General features: G+C 38.2%; 1 protein-coding gene across 2 annotated transcripts in view; it reads left to right on the top strand.

Moving 5' to 3' along the window:
- The window catches only part of AK4 (adenylate kinase 4), a 65,322-nt gene that overhangs the window by 30,695 nt on the left and 18,195 nt on the right, over positions 1–16,432 (top strand). For both annotated transcript variants that reach the window (XM_055306058.1, XM_055306059.1), the window contains exon 2: positions 5,128–5,247. In XM_055306058.1, coding sequence (XP_055162033.1) covers positions 5,128–5,247 — 120 coding nt within the window. The remainder of the gene's footprint in view (positions 1–5,127; positions 5,248–16,432) is intronic.

Below are 16,432 nucleotides of genomic sequence, written 5' to 3' on the forward strand. Positions count from 1 at the left end.
GAGCCAGGAGTTATGGTGTCAAGAGGTCTGGAGTCAGTCTTGAAAAACCTCCATGACAGTCCTGCCCAGTCACCCGTTCGATGTTAGGTTATCTCGTTATCTCTTGTGCTGGATGACTCCAAAGAAATAATTAACTCTCCTTGACTTTTACAAGGAGGACATACCTCAAGGCATGTGTAAGGCAGGGTGGAGGTCCTAGGGAGAATAGAGGTACCAAAAAGCAGTCTTTCCTGGGGTCCCTTCCGTTTCCCTATCTCAAAGTTACTCTCAAGGGGCAGAATGCCTTCTCACATCACTTCTGCTTTAGTGCATGCAGTCCCTTGTCTCCTGCTTGGATTATTGTTAAAGGTTCCGTTGCTTTCACCATGCCAACACAATTCAGATGTCACCGTTGTGAACATATGACCACCTGTGTGCTAACATGAGGACTTGGCACTCAGTTTAATGCTCTGCTGTTGCCATTTAGAGATTTTTAAAAATATTTTAACAGGGAGGCTCCGTATTTTCATTTTGCACTGGGCCCTATAATATAAATAAATAGTAGCTGGTATTGGCTGTGGGAATGGCATTTCTAAAACTACGTATTAAAAAAAAAAATCTTTCAAAATCCATACTCCTTACCCTACCTGTCTAGCTCTATCATCTCATGGTATGTTTTTCTTCATACTTGAAGTTCCCCCGGGTATGCTGAACAGCCCCTTGCTTTTGCGTCATTGGCTCATGGCGTAACCTTCTCCCCATTTTGCCTACTTGACCTGGTTCATCTGTATACATGGTTTAAAATACTGATGAAATAAGACTGAACTGTGAAATGTGACATGGCCTTCTCAAGTAGTACTGACTCATATTTTGTCTCCTATCTCCCTTGGAAAAGTTAATACCTGGCAAGGTAGAGAGCCATGTTTGATCTTGGGATCATGGTTCCAGATGTACAAAAAGATTAGACTGATTTTTTTTGTTTGCGGGGAGATTATCCATCATCTTCAAGGTGTTTATTTGTTCATTCATTCATTTGTGCAACAAATTGTTACGAAGTATCTCATACATGTCAGACTATATACTCAGTACTGAGGATATGGCATTGAACAAAGTATTCCATTTTTTTCTGAATGAGCTAATAGTATTCTGGTTGGGGGAGATAGAAAGTGGATTAAAAAATAGATCAATATATAATATGTAAGATCTGGAGTTTTGGAAAATAGTGCAAAACAGGGTAAGAGACTAGAGGATGATGAGGGAATATGTTTGTCCTTGTGCTATTTAGATAGGGCAGAAAGCCTATCAATTATTACTTCAATAAGTATTTGAGGTAATACTTATTAATCAGAGATCTGAATGAAGTGAGAGCTTGATCCATGTGAAATTCTGGGGAAAGCGTGCTCTTGGCAGAGGGAGCAACAAATGAAAAGTCCCTGAAGTGACTGCATGCTTGTGATCCTCTGAAAACTATAAGGAGGCTAGTGTGGGTGGAATAGAGTGGGCAATGGAGAGAAGAGTAGGAGATGGGGTCAGAGAACGGTGGCCTGATTACACAAGGCCTTGTAGACTAAGGTGAGGACTTTGGTTTATACTGCAGATGAGAGGGGAAGCCATTGGTGTATCACAGTTGGCTTGCATTTTAAAAGGATTCCTCTAGGGGGTGCCTGGCTAGGTCAGTTGGTGGAACATCCAGTCTTGATCTCAAGGTTGTGAGGTTGAGCCCCATGTTGGGTGTAGAAATTACTTTAAAAAAATAATTAGGGATCCCTGGGTGGCGCAGCGGTTTGGCGCCTGCCTTTGGCCCAGGGCGCGATCCTGGAGACCCGGGATCGAATCCCACGTCGGGCTTCCGGTGCATGGAGCCTGCTTCTCCCTCTGCCTGTGTCTCTGCCTCTCTCTCTCTCTGTGACTATCATAAATAAATAAAAATTAAAAAAAAATAATTAAAACAGATTTTTTAAAGGATTATATTAATATTTTAACAATATTATGCAAAGGAGCAAGATCAGATGCTACTGAGAAGTGAAGTAAGTTAAGAATTGAGAATTGACTTTAATATAATTATTCTTTTGGTTGACTTATATACAATAGACAAGAAAAGCAGTCTTGATTTTGTAGCAGGTCAAGGATTGCTATGAGTAAAGGACCCACTTTGATCTTAGCTGTGAGATCCTTTATTAATTCTTTGGTCAGTTGTCAGTTCTTCACCATGTAAAGATACGTGAACCAGTTTTGGAGTATAACTCACTGCTTCATTCTTTGAGCTCTGATTTTTAATAAGCTGTGCCTTCCCGTTAACCACCATGGCCATCCGGGGCCATCGTGCTTTCCTCACAGTGACCTCACTTGTTCTGCATCCATCCCCTTAGTTTAATCATTTGTTCACAAGACTGTTGCACTTTTATGTTTTGATCATTTGTCTGGGATATGACAGACTGTGGAGCTGGAATGGCAGGAACTTCATGTTCAGTTAGATGAAAAGAAGGGAGAACTCAAGAAAATGAAGACAACTGGTGTTTGCTCTTCGGTGACATCTGAGGAGAATAATGTTACTGACTGAGGCAAGAAATACCAGGGCAAGGGCACAGAGTAGGAAGGGAAAGAATGATTTTGGCTGTGATAAGTTTGAGGTGTCAGAGGAGTACATATTGAGCCATCTGGCAGATACTCAGAGGCCTCAGGGGCACCATTTGGAATACTGTTCTACATTAGACTCCTGAGTCCAAAGGTATCCCAATATCATAAATATTCAACTGAAGGAACCTTAAACATTAGTGTAGCCTAATCTCCAACAAGTTTTCAGAATCACTCCACAATATCCCCTCTTAGGCAGTCTTTGAATCTCCATTCAGACATTTCTTACACAACTTTTTCTGTCTGTTTGTAATTCCCATAACTAGTCCTGATCTAGAGCCCTGGGGATCAGAGTAAGATAATGCCTTTTCCAAGTGTCAAGTGTCAGGATATGGGCAGATTGTTATTGCATCCTCTTCTGAGTCTTTTCTTTTCCAAATAAGACGTTTCCTACTCTTTCGCTGTCTCCTCATGGGATTTTGGAGCCAGTTCACATCTTGGTCTCACCTTGGAATATGTATGTTTTTTTATTTAAATCTATCTTAAAGCTTGGCAATTGGGACTAAGAACAGGGCATGGGGGGCTGGCCTGCCCACTGCAGAGTAGGGCAGCACCAAACTTGCCAGTTTCTCCCAGCCTACTATCTGACAGTGATGTTTCAGATATAAAACATACATACCATATAGGTATAACCAAGAGAACTGAAGGCATACATTCACTCAAAAACCTGCACATGAACATTGTAGCATTATTCATATTAGCCAAAAAGTGGGAACAGTGCAAATGCCCATTACCTGATCCATATAATGCAATAATAATAATAATAATCATGAAAATGAGTGAAGTACTCCTTGAAGTATGCTAAGTGAAAGAAACTGGACACAAAATACCACATGATTCCATTTATATGAGATATGCAGAATAGGCAAATCTGTAAAGGCAAGAAAGTAGATTAGTAGCTGCCAGGGGCTAGATAAAGGGAGGAGAGAGACAATGGAGAGGGACTGATGATGGGTATAGGGTTTCTTTCTGGGGTGATAAAAATGTTCTGAAATTAATAGTGGTGATGGTTGCACAATATTGAGAATGTATTAAAAATCACTGAGTTACACACTGTAAGATGGTATTATGGTGTGCGAATTTTATCTCAATAAAGCTGTCATAAAAATATGAGTATTCCTATCTGAAGGTGAGGAACTTGTGAGGATTAAATGCAACAATACATTTGGAGTGCTTAAAGCACAGTGCTTGGTATAGTGTATTACGTGAGTTACTTATTTTGTTAAATGATTGTTACTCTTCATGAAAGTAACACTACTTACATATCAGTAAGGTGCAACTTTCATTCACTGCTCCCTTTGTACCTTATTACTTATCACCTAGTATAGTCAGTAAATACTTGGTTAATGAATGCATTTTGTTCACATGCATGCTTAAGTACATTCACTGATGGCTATGTCTTGCTGTTGTTTCCATTGCATGTTACTGAATTAGCATCACTGGATCTAACTTTGAGCTACTTGTCCAATAGTAGTAATCAAGTGATACGGAGCTCTTCACAGCCCATATTTCAGGGTTGAAGTTGGAGTTTGGAGTATAGACTCAGTCTGGGGAAGGAAAGGTTCTACCTTAAATTCAAGGTAAAGGTGGGGGGCAAAGTGATTCTTGAGCTATTTTTTCCAGTAACATTATTCTGCTTTATGTTTTTATAAGAACATAATTGGCCTGTCATGAGTATGGTTCTCAGTGGCTCATTCTACTCTTCATTTCTCTAGAGAGTAGAGGACTTCATCTTGGTTTAAAAAAAAAAAATAGTTCCTAGAAATTTAAGAGATTTAAACTGATAATTTGTTCTGTTGAACCAACTCATGATTTCCACATAGAAGAAATTATTTTAAAATTAGAGAGGCATTTTCCCCCTATTAAAAAATGCATATCCTTTTATGAACTTGGCATTCCACTAACAACACTAAGTTGCTTTTACAACCGTGTCAGCTAGGTGCCATTTACTTATATTGAGGTTCATGAAAAGAAATAAACCTATTTGGATTATCCAGGATTCTATCTAGAAGACCAGTGGAAATGTTTTCCTTTGGTCCCTAAGGATTGCTTGTGCTTCTCAGCTTCTGTTAGTCTTTGTAAACCATGAACTGCGTCATTAATCACATTTCCTTGTTGTCATAAACTGTTGGGAAGCTCAATGTCCACTTCGTGATTTAGTTTGAGGAAATACCAGGACTTCTCTTCTGACCTTTGTGTACCACCTTCCTTTGGGACTCAGCTTTATTCCTTGCTTTTATCTTTTCTGCTTAATCTGTATTCTTATTTTTATTTCTGTCTGTGTAAATCTTTAAAAGCTGCTTTTATAATTCTATGGGAGACAAAGCCATTATTATTGAAACCAGTATTTTAAAAATTACCCCCAAAAAGTCTACCTGTAACTTTCCCTGCATACCAGCAGGGAGGAATGGGAGGGAAGGCAAAACCGTCAGAAAGGAGTTCACGTAAGTTTTTTTTTAAGCTTTTTTTTGAGTGTCTCTTCTTCCTGTTTTTGTTTTTTTTTTTTTTTACTAGAAGTTGGTGATATGGCAAAGCAGTACATCGAGAAGGGTCTTTTGGTTCCAGATCATGTGATCACACGCCTGATGATGTCAGAACTGGAGAACAGGCGCCTCCAGCACTGGCTACTAGATGGTGAGTTGAACCTGTGGGTAAGCTGGATTTCTGTGAAGAGTTGCTTATGCACAGTCCCTTGCACATTCCTGTAGTTTCTTACACATTGCAAAACACTTTTTCTTCTCAATTTTCAGTCAGTTTACTTAGGCATATATATTCCAATTTGGCAACATGATGGAAACCCACTGTGGTGAAGCCGTTTCATTTCTCTGTCGCCAGACCACCATTCCTAGAACCATTGACGTGAAGCGGACTTTACTGAATTCCCACTACTGTTCCCAGTTTTCCAGTTCCAGTGGTGCTTATTGTCATACATACAACTCATCTTTTTTTTTTTTTAAAGATTTTATTTATTTATTCATGAGAGACACAGAGAGAGAGAAAGAGGCAGAGACACAGGCAGAGGGAGAAGCAGGCTCCATGCAGGGAACCCAACCCGATGTGGGACTCGATCCCGGGTGTCCAGGATCACACCCTAGGCTGCAGGCGGCGCTAAACCGTTGCGCCACCGGGGCTGCCCTACAACTCATCTTTTAAATCGGAGGTTCTTTCACTCATAGGCCACACAAATCAAAACCATGAGTTAGCATTTTTCACCTGTTAGGTTAACAAAGATAGGAAACCTACAAGTCTTGTATTGATGGTATAGAAAATAAATACTGTTGAGAGTATACAACTGGCAACCTCTGGGGGGGCTCTTTAGCAATCTTTATACTCCTTGTCTCAGCTGTTCCCTACAAGCTTTCTTCCTAAAGATGTCTCATCAGGGTTGTCTATGTTCAGCATTGTTCCTAAGTAGCAAGACTCTGATAACAACATAAGTATCATAGGGATGCCTTAAATATTGGTATGTCTGTTAACCCAATACTGTATACCTCTGTGTTGATGTGGAGAGATCTCTAGGATATAATGTTGCATGAAGAAAGCTTGGTGCAGTAGAATAAATATCATATACTGTTTTTATGTAAATACAGAAGGATGGTATGGTATTACTATATACCCATGGAAATACATGCATAAGCTAACTTTGAAAGGATATAAAAAAACAGATACAATCTCTGATACTGTTTTATTTTTTTAAAAAAATATGAATTTAAATAATACTTGGACCTGATTTAAAGACTCAGTGGTTCCTAAGCTTTTCAGGCATGTGGGCCCCTTGATGACTGCTGTGATATTTCACATAGGAAATGTATGCAGATGCTCACACATAACAAATTGCAGTTTTATTCTCCATGGAGCTATAATTAAGAGTCTTCTACTTTAAGTTTGCCCATTAATAAAGGTAAAAAAATGGACTGGATGGATTATTTGTGTTACTCTTAAATAGTAAGATTTCTTGGTATAATGAAAATAGAAACTTGATGAATATACTACTTTCTAGGAACCCAACATGGCAGATGAGATTTATCTGTAAGAAACTTCTTTCCATTGCAGAGCAGTTGTTTTTAGTTCATACAAGGCAGTCAATCCTATCTTAATTTGGTGAAACTGAAGTTTCAGAAAGTTGTGACAGTTGAAACCTTGATGTTCACCTGCCACAGAGAAGCTAGAGGAATTATCCTACATTTAAAACGATTGCCTGTATTTCTGTTAAATTCTGGAGCCATGAATCTCCAAAATGACTAATATGGTGGGGTCTTTTTTTTTTTTTTTAAAGATTTTATTCATGAGAGGCATAGGCAGAGAGAGAAACAGGCTCCACGCAGGGAGCCCAATGCAGGACTCAATTCTGGGTCTCCAGGATCATGCCCTGGGCTGAAGGCAGGCGCCAAACCACTGAGCCACCCGGGCATCCCTATGATGGGATCTTAATTCTATATCAGTGTTTCTCACAGTATGTAGTGTGCAGTGTTAGTAATTGCTAGACAAGAAAAAACTAAAGTTAAATATTAAAAATTGCTAGCATTTATTGAGCACTTACTGTGCCCAAAGGAAGTAAGTACCAAAATTAAACAAGTTTTCTTTACTTAACTCTAATATGATAATGCAGTTTAGCTCTTCACAATGCAGTTTAACTCTTCACTGAAGGAGACATCATGAGGCATCTTCTGCATTTATTGGATCTTAGAATCCCCCACCTCATTCCCAACACCTACCGAGACCCTGTAGGATTTGTTCTATGCAGCATTCTTTGTGAACTATTATTTAACATATATTCCTCACTTTTTAGGCATTCTGAAAAGTTGACTATAAAGTGGATCATATCTTTCTAGAATTTGGATTTAAAAATGTGGAACTTGGGACACCTGGGTGTCTCAGTGGTTTAACACCTGCTTTCTGCCCAGGGCATGATCCCGGAGTCCCGGGATTGAGCCCCACATTGGGCTCCCTTGCATAGAGCCTGCTTCTCCCTCTGCTGGTGTCTCTGCCTCTCTCTCTTTCTCTGTTTCTCATGAATAAATAAATAAAATCTTAATAAAAAAATGTGGAACTTTGTTCTCATGGGACTAGAGAGAACCAGAAGAGAAAGGCCATCATGGCCTATGGAAGGCCTGCTCTTATTCCTTAGGCAGTAATGAATAAAGCTTCTCTTGTGTGTCAGAAACTATTAGGTACTGTTGATAAAATGCTAAGACACTGTTCCTGTCCCTTAAGGGGCTTATATCAGATGTGTAAAATATTACTGATAGCATCATAGAAGCATATGCATGTGGAACCTTGCAGGCACAGAGAAGAAAATTATATTCTAGCGGTGGGAGGAGGGATTGGATCAACTATGGATAAAAGAGAACGAGTAGAGGTTCTGCAGGTTGATGAATGGGGTTGGAAGGCAGATCTTCTCTGCAGAAGTGCAAATGAACTGGGTAAGAGAAGGATGACATAACTTAGTATTTTCCTGGGCCTGCAAGCAGAGGCAGGCAGGGGAATTCCTGGAGTGGATGGTGTTTGATTCACTACAAAGATGGCAGAACTAGAAATTGTTGGCTAAAGTTGTTAAGTAGGGCTATAATATGATGAGATTTGTGTTTCAGAAAGACTGTTCTGTTAGCAGTAGAGGAAAGAGTAGGTGCTGGAGCAGGGAGGAAGTGAGGCTAGAAACCAAATAAGAGAGACTGTTGGAATGTTTGGACCAAAGGAGATTGGAAGCTTGAGTTTGACAATGGCAGTGGGATGGAAAGGATTGAAGGGGAAGAATTGACAAGAATTATGATGACTGAGGTTAGCTACTACAGCCCTGGGGTTTTCTTTTACTGCCTTGCGAGCTTTGAGCTTTTTATTTCTTGGCTGTCCTCACCTTCCCTATAGTTCTCTAGGCCACGTTAATTTCTCTAGGCGCTACACACTGATTCACACAAGGTAGTCCTCTAATCCTCACTGTGTAGATATTTGGATATCTACATGATGGATAAACTTTGGCTTTGCTACCACTTGACTGGTTTAAATTCTTTAATTGTAAAGTTTGTCACCTTGTTAAGCAAACTGGTGTAGTTTTAGTAAACTTAGAATAGACGTCTGTTTTAAAAAAGGATCGTCTGTGTTAAACTCCTTTGGAAGGGTGGTTAATGTAATAACCATTAACTCCAGTTGGGTGCCAGACTGCCCGCTCAGATCCCAGCTCTGCCATTTGCTGCCAGTCTGTGACCTGGCAAATGATCTTTCCTCTGTGGGCATTTTATTCCTCATTTTCTAGCAGGGATTAGAAAAGGGTTTGTAAGGATGAAGTAAATGAATGTAATGTAACATCCTTAGAAGAATGCTTGCCATATAATGAGTGCTATATATAGGTCTGATATTTTGTTATTATTTGTTCTACATGATATACAGGTCCTGAATTGTGTGTGTGTGTGTGTGTGTGATTACATGAAGTGTTAAGTTCAGAAATAGTTTAAAAAATATTTAGCCATGTGAAGTTGGAAATCATTTTCAGTTATGGAATGCTTCTTGTGCTTTCTCTTGCCATAACTTATCCTCTCAGGGCAAATAACTAAAGTTCTTTTGCATCACAGGCCTGTTTTTAGTGAAATGCGTCAGTATCCTAGCTGATTTAGTTTGTATCTTTCTTCTTGAAGACTCATCTAGCCACTTTTTCAGCTGTGATTTTCCTTTAAAGCTCTGGAAGAAATCCATTTGGCAAAGCGAGGAGTGTTAGGAATGCCTCGTTCTGTGTTCAGCCTTAGACTCCTTATGTTACAGGGCACATGCTCTGCGGAGGACGTGCCTGTTGAGAGTGCTAAAGGTGATTGAATGTGAAAAGATCAAGAAAAGAATTCTGGATGATAGATGACTCATCATTTCAGTCCATATGTCTGTAAAGAGGCATCTGCAAATGGTGGGTGGAACCAAGTAGAGTGGATGCAAGCCAAGGGGGCTTGTTGGATGGGGTGGCTGAGTGCTCTGTGGTTTGGTCAGCTATGTCTTTGCTAAAAATGGTTCAGCACTAACTACCTTATCTTTGCAGTGTACTTTCAGCTGGGCAAGAAACACTGTTTTATGTATCAATACATGTATATATATGTGTGTGTGTGTGTGTGGTTATTCCTACTTTTCTGTCTTTCTTTAATTTATTTGGAACTTTAATGTGTGAGAACAGTTTAAAAAATGGTTTTCTTTAATTTTTAAGACAAATATTCTAGGGAAATGGAATGTGCTATAAGCCTTCTAATTTTGTTATAATCCCATGTTTTTTTTTTTTTTTGTTTGTTTTTAGTTTCATATAAAGAGAGTATTTACTGCTTACTAGGTGATCTTGAGGTGAAACCATAACCTCAAGAGACAGTAACCGTCTCTAAAACAAATATAAATTCTTCACTTTTTACAGAACGGGCTGGTAGCAGGTTGGGGTGAGTGGGGAGAGGTATTAGTAATAGAGCTTTTCATTTCTAAATTTGACTACTGACCTGTGTATTAAAATAGTAAACCTGCAGGTTCTTAAACTCAGTCTTAATTTATCTCCAGGTAGCAAGATATAACAGAATTGTTTACCATATTATTATAGGTGAGGTATCAAAATATTTCAAATTTGTTGTCAGAATTTGGTTTATGAAAAAGCATTAAATTCTGGCATTATGAGTGGAATATAATTTAAGCCTTTCATTGGAATTAAGGTCCCTTTGGAACGAGAGTCATCCATTGGGTCCATGGTGGTATGTTCCATTTGTGGTTCAGCACAGTGTTGAATACTGACTAACTGGTGCTTTCTGTAATTAATTCTGGGATTTTTTTTTTTTTTAAGCAAAAGTCAGACCTGCTTGAATGTGTGTAGTGTTTGTGTGTGTGTTTGTTTTCCCTCAGAGTTAAATGATCTCAGACCAGCGCTATTTCCAAGGTTCGTATTTACACAGAGCCCTGGGTAAGCAAGTAAAAAGTGAATGCCAGGAAACCGAACTGCATGTGGTCGCCATGTAGCCATAATAATCTTCTCCAAAATGAGCATCTGAAAGTTTCTTTTAAAACAAACTTGACATTTTTTTAATCACCTTCTTGAAAGAAGGAATTATAATACCTGAGGAATTATAATACCTACATTTGATTATATTTTCTAACATTATTAAATATTCAGATATTCTTAAATGAAAGGATTTATAGTCATGTAATTAATTTCAGATTGAATAGTGTACCGGGGAGAACACATGACTTCATCAGAGGAAAGTAGGCAGAAAGAAGAAATGGTGTCTGTATCTACTCTAAATAAAACTAAATGGGAATAATAATGAGTTACACAGGAAAAGACCATTACTTAGCAAGATTATATTATGAAGAGTCATTTTGGTGATGCCTGACTTGAAATTTAGCATGCTTTTATCTTGTGATATACCTTATCCAAAGTGTGGGGCCCATTCAGACTTTATGTCTAGCTATTGATTCCATTAAGGCTACTGCAACCTCTTTGTTAATGGTCCCAGGCAGTTGTGCAAATTGCTTTTGGTTCTAAGTATCCATAATTCTTCCTACAACTGAGTATTTATTGAGCACCAACTCTGTGCCAGGCACCACCAAGACACCACAGTAGAGCAACATAGTGGGTAGAACCTGGCCCTTGTGGCATTTAGGATCTAGTGATGATTCCACTTTTGTGCTTCCCTAGGTAGTAAAGATTGTCCTTGATTTCTATGCTTTAAATCCAAGCTAGGGCAGGCCGGGTGGCTCAGCAGTTTAGCGCCGCCTTCAGTCCAGGGTGTGATACTGGAGACCCGGGATCAAATGGGCTCCCTGCATGGAGCCTGCTTCTCCCTCTGCCTGTGTGTCTGCCTCTCTCTCTCCCTCTCTCTCTCTCTCTCTCTGTGTGTGTCTCTCATGAATAAATAAATAAAACTATAAAGAAATAAGTCAATCAATCAATCCAAGCTATAAGAACTTTGTTTTTATCCTATGACTTTCCTACATTCAGTGTCCTTGGTGTCTGTATGAGCTCTGAGGATCTGACAAAAAAACATGGTAAAACCTTGGGTCTTTTCTCTTGTTCTTTTGGTTGAATTCTTTGCTGACTCTGTCCCCATATCCATTTCCAATGGCTTTCTTCTGATTGCTCTGACCGCTGCTGTGGATTGAGGAACAATTTTCATATAGTAGGCAACCCTGACTTTGTTTATTTGCTCTGTGTTTTCAGAGAATGATATTAACAAGCAAAGCATTAAGGACCATATGGAAAACATATGTATACAGATATTTGAACTCACCCTAGAAAAACTTGGTTCAGAGATCAAAACACAAATTGAGTGTACATTTTTTGTGTGTCCCAATGAGCTTGGCATTGGTCTGAGGAGGAAAGAACATATTTTCTGGGCTTAGTCCAAGAGGAGCAAATACTGCATAAACAGTTGGAGTCTAGGACCCTGGGGGCCCCAGTGGAGGGAGTGAAAGGTGAAGGGTAGCACTGAGGAGAAAGGAACTGACCCTATCTTAGGGGTGAGGGAGGCAGCTTATTAAGGCTTCCTGGAGAAGGTGACACCAAGGGCTAAATTTTGAAAGTGAGAATAAAAAGCACCTTTTATTGGTGGAGAGAACATCATATGCAAAAGATATAGAGTTTTAACGATGTGTGTTCCCGGAAACCAACAGGTAATCGGATAGTCTGAGAGCTGAAAATATGAGCATACAAGGTCAGAAAGTTAAACACTTCACAAAATTCAAAAGCAAGGCACTGAGGAAACATCAAAGTTAATATTAGAAATGAGTTAGAAGGAAGTTTAAAATTTAAAACCTTGAGTTTGAAAGAATAACTTATTTTTTTAACTTTCTAACCAACATTTTAGAATTAACTAGATTTTTGGTTTTTTTTCTTTTGTTTTTAAGTAGGCTCTATGCCCTGTGTGGGGCTTGAACTCCTGACCCTGAGATCAAGAGTCAATGCTCTACTGACTGAACCACCCAGGCACCCCTAAAATTAATTAGATTTTTAACATGTTAAATTTAGATCTACTTTAGATACATATATATAAGATTTTATTCATGAGAGACACAGAATATATATTTTATTTATTATATAAATATATAATGATTTATTATAAATATAAAATATATAAGTATATATTTATAGATTTTATTTACTTATTCATGAGAGACACACAAAGGGGCAGAGACATAGGCAGAGGGGGAAGCAGGCTTCGGGCATGGGAAGCCTGATGCAGGACTCTATCCCAGAACTCCGTCCGGGATCACAACTTGAGCTGAAGGCAGAGACGCTCAACCACTAAGCCACCCAGGTGCCCTGATCTACTTTAGATATTAAACTATAATATCTCTCTATCTGGGCAAATCTCATACACTTTGAGACACACTTAGCCCATGTGCTGTTGCCACTTAATTAGAAGCCCATAAAGTAAGACACAGGGATGAAACTACTAATTTTAGATGGTAGGTGAGCCTACTTCCCTAATTTATGAAACAGGTATCTCAGGAATTGAATGAATTGCAAAAATTCATTGCAAAGCTTCATCCAAAGCACCTGAAGCATACTTTGCTAGTTTAATAATGAAACAATTACTGGGCATTTACTATACACAAAGCACCAAACTGGGAAAACAGAAGTATGGTGGAAAAAGCATGGACTTCTAGCTCATACCTGAATATCATTATGTTATTGTTAACTATGTCATCTTGAGCGAGCAAACTTACCTTTTTTGGATTCTTTCTCCTCATCCATAATATAGTAGGAGCACCTATGGCATAGGTGTACGAGGATTGGCTAACAAATGTAAAACTCCTAGTAGAATCCTGAAACATAGTAGGTGGTCAAGTGGTAGTTACATGTTACTATCGATGTTGTATATACATACAAACACATACTGACACTGACATAGATGTTAGAACTTAGAATTTCATTAATAAATGGCTGAGAAACTGAAAAATGTCATTGTAATAAGATCATTATATTCATCCCTCATTAAGTTCACCAGGACAAAGTGTATCTAAACAAAATTCTCCATCCTCATTAAACCTTACTTAATAATATAAAACAGAATAATATAAAACTCTGTTAATTGTCCTATCACTAATAAGAAAAACCCAGATTTTGGAGAGATGAAAAAGTTGATTAGGGTAAAAAGAGTAAAGATGTGAAAAAATAAGAAGTGGAAAAAATGTAGGGAATTTTTTTTTTTTACACTGTCCTTATAAAAGTAATGCATGATTACTATAAAACATTCAAAGCATATAGAAAAATATAAGGGAAGTCACCTATTCACCTAAAATCCCACTAGGGAGAAATAATAGGATTAACAATTAAATCACCTCATGTACCTATTCACCTCAAAGTGTGTAAGAATGACACCACATTTTATGTACTTTTTAAAAGTATTTATTAGTTTTACTCAATTTAACATTTTTAAAACAGTATTATTAAAAGTATTTATTAGTTTTACACAAATTTAACAATAGCAAAGCTAAAGAGAACCTGAAGGAATTGTTACTGTATTTCAGATAAATTTTTCGTCACCAGGGATATTAATTCCTGAGGGGCTCTTTAAGATTATGAAAGGCATTAAGAGATGGACATTTGTTTTTTTATTTCACATTTCAGATTGAGACAGAGAGATATTGTCTTTCTGCAGTGAACAGTAAGAGGATTAATGTACTTATACTTCCTCCCACATCTTCTCCCCTCCCTTCATCTGAATTTTCGCTGGATTTTGTTGCTAAAATCTATTATAAATTTTCTTCTGTAACTTGAATTTCCTAGGTTTTTTTGGGTCATACATCTACAAGACTTAAATGAATTCTGTGCTCTGGTTTTCTTACTACCACATCTCTGTTCGCTTATTTTGATTCATCTTTTAGTTATATCTCTGAATAGACTAGAAACCTCAAATTATACACTTTATTTTCCAAAAAAAATTTTATTTATTTATTTATTTATTTATTTATTTATTTATTTATTTATTTATTTATTTATTTATGAGAGAGGGAGTGAGAGCACAAGCTGGCTGGGAGAGTCAGAAGCAGGCTCCCCGCTGAGCAAGGAAGTCCAATGGGAAGCTCAACCCCAGGACCTGGGATCATGACCTGAGCTAAAGGGAGATGTGTAACCAACTGAGCCACCCAGGTGCCCCTCAAATTATACACTTTAAATGAGGAATTGTTTGCATGCAAATACTATCTGGATAAAGCTACACTACTTTTAACCACCCTTTTCCATTCATCATTACCTTGGTTGGTTGGATTTCGTTGGATGTTCTCTTCCTTGTGTTCTCTCCCTCCTCCTTCCCTCCCTCATAGCAGAGGGTTTACCGGGGGCTATGTTCCCTGAGTTCTCATGTTTGAGAATGTTTCCTCATCACAGCAGTTCAGTTGGCTGTGGTATTCCTGGGCGGTCCTCGTGGCCTTGGGAGCTTTGTAGCCATTGTTTGGTCTTCTTCCTGCCGGGATTATTGCTCTGGAAAGCCCTAAGGCCAGTCTGACTTTTCCTCCTTTTTGAATATGATTTTTTTTTCCTATATAGACTTCCTGAAAAATTGTTTCTTTATACATGAAGTAAATAGAATACCTCAGTGTTGTTTTTTTGCCCTTCCTCCTATATGTAGTGTGTCCTCTTGATTTCCAGTTCTACCTAACCTTTCAGAGGAGGGTCCCATATTATATCTTTTTTTGTCCTTTTCAATTTTTCTATTTCAAGGATGCCAGTTTTATCGGATATTATATTGAATATTTTTTGTCTTTATCCTATTTTGTTGAAAATTTTCAAGCCTTTGTGTTCCTTTTGTCTTCATATATGTTCAGATCTCTTTTCCTGAGGGCAGGAGAGAGCAAAACTTGGTTTATATTCCATAACCACTTCAGAATTTCTTTACCTTTATGTGCTGTGTGTGCTAATGATGCAGGGCCCTTTTATTTGCCATTTCCTCTACCTGCAGTGTAGGTACTGCACAACACAACACTGTGCCTCTGGATTGTCATGAGAATTGCTTCATTCAAATATCCCTTCCTCACTGAGTCCTTGCTGTACCATCCTATCTACCCATTTCATTCTTTCTTCTTACCTTATAATCATGTGACTTGTGGATTTATCTGCGTATTTGATATTTTGTACCATCCTGTACATATAGTTGTGTTTGACACATAGAAAAAGCTTGTAAGCACATGGTGTGATGATGAGAGGTCTCACCTGTAGCCGGTAGCTGGCTTATGTAGGGGATAGTTGGCCTCTGTTCTTTTACTTGGAGTAAAAATATGGGCCTATAGTGCAAACATTTACGAATTCCTTTTGTCTTAATTGAGATGGAGTGAGACCAGTTTTCCCCTAATTTGTTTATATAGAACCTTAGGTTTAAAGAACAAGTCAACAGAATCCTTAAATGGAAGGGCCCTTAAGCAAAGGATTACCTAACTGCTTGTTTCATAACAATAATAAGGATTACCATACTGCAGTGTAGTATGCATCTTCCTTCACTGGGAAAGGGCCTTCATGGTTTTAGTATAACTTAAGAACAAAGGTTCTAAGCAGAGGGTTTCATCTGTATCCTTAAACAGGAAGAATCATTACACTGATGTCAGAGTTCTCAACACCATTTGGGGATTTCTCCCAAGAATCCCTACCTAATAGGAATTCATCTTTTATATCACTAAGCCACTTGGAATATCCAAATTTATGGATTAAAACCAAATTTTCGGTAGTATTTATCTTCTATCAGTAGGTCCATAAGTAAGTGATTATAGCATACCTCGGTTTTCAAATCATTTACTATTCCTTGAGAGCAGGACTTACTTATTACAAATCTAGGATAAACTCAATGTAATAGAAGAGTTCTAAGTGTCCCTGAAAGAT

This window comes from Nyctereutes procyonoides, unplaced genomic scaffold, assembly GCF_905146905.1.
Source record: "Nyctereutes procyonoides isolate TBG_1078 unplaced genomic scaffold, NYPRO_anot_genome, whole genome shotgun sequence".
Classification (NCBI taxonomy): Eukaryota; Metazoa; Chordata; class Mammalia; order Carnivora; family Canidae; genus Nyctereutes; species Nyctereutes procyonoides.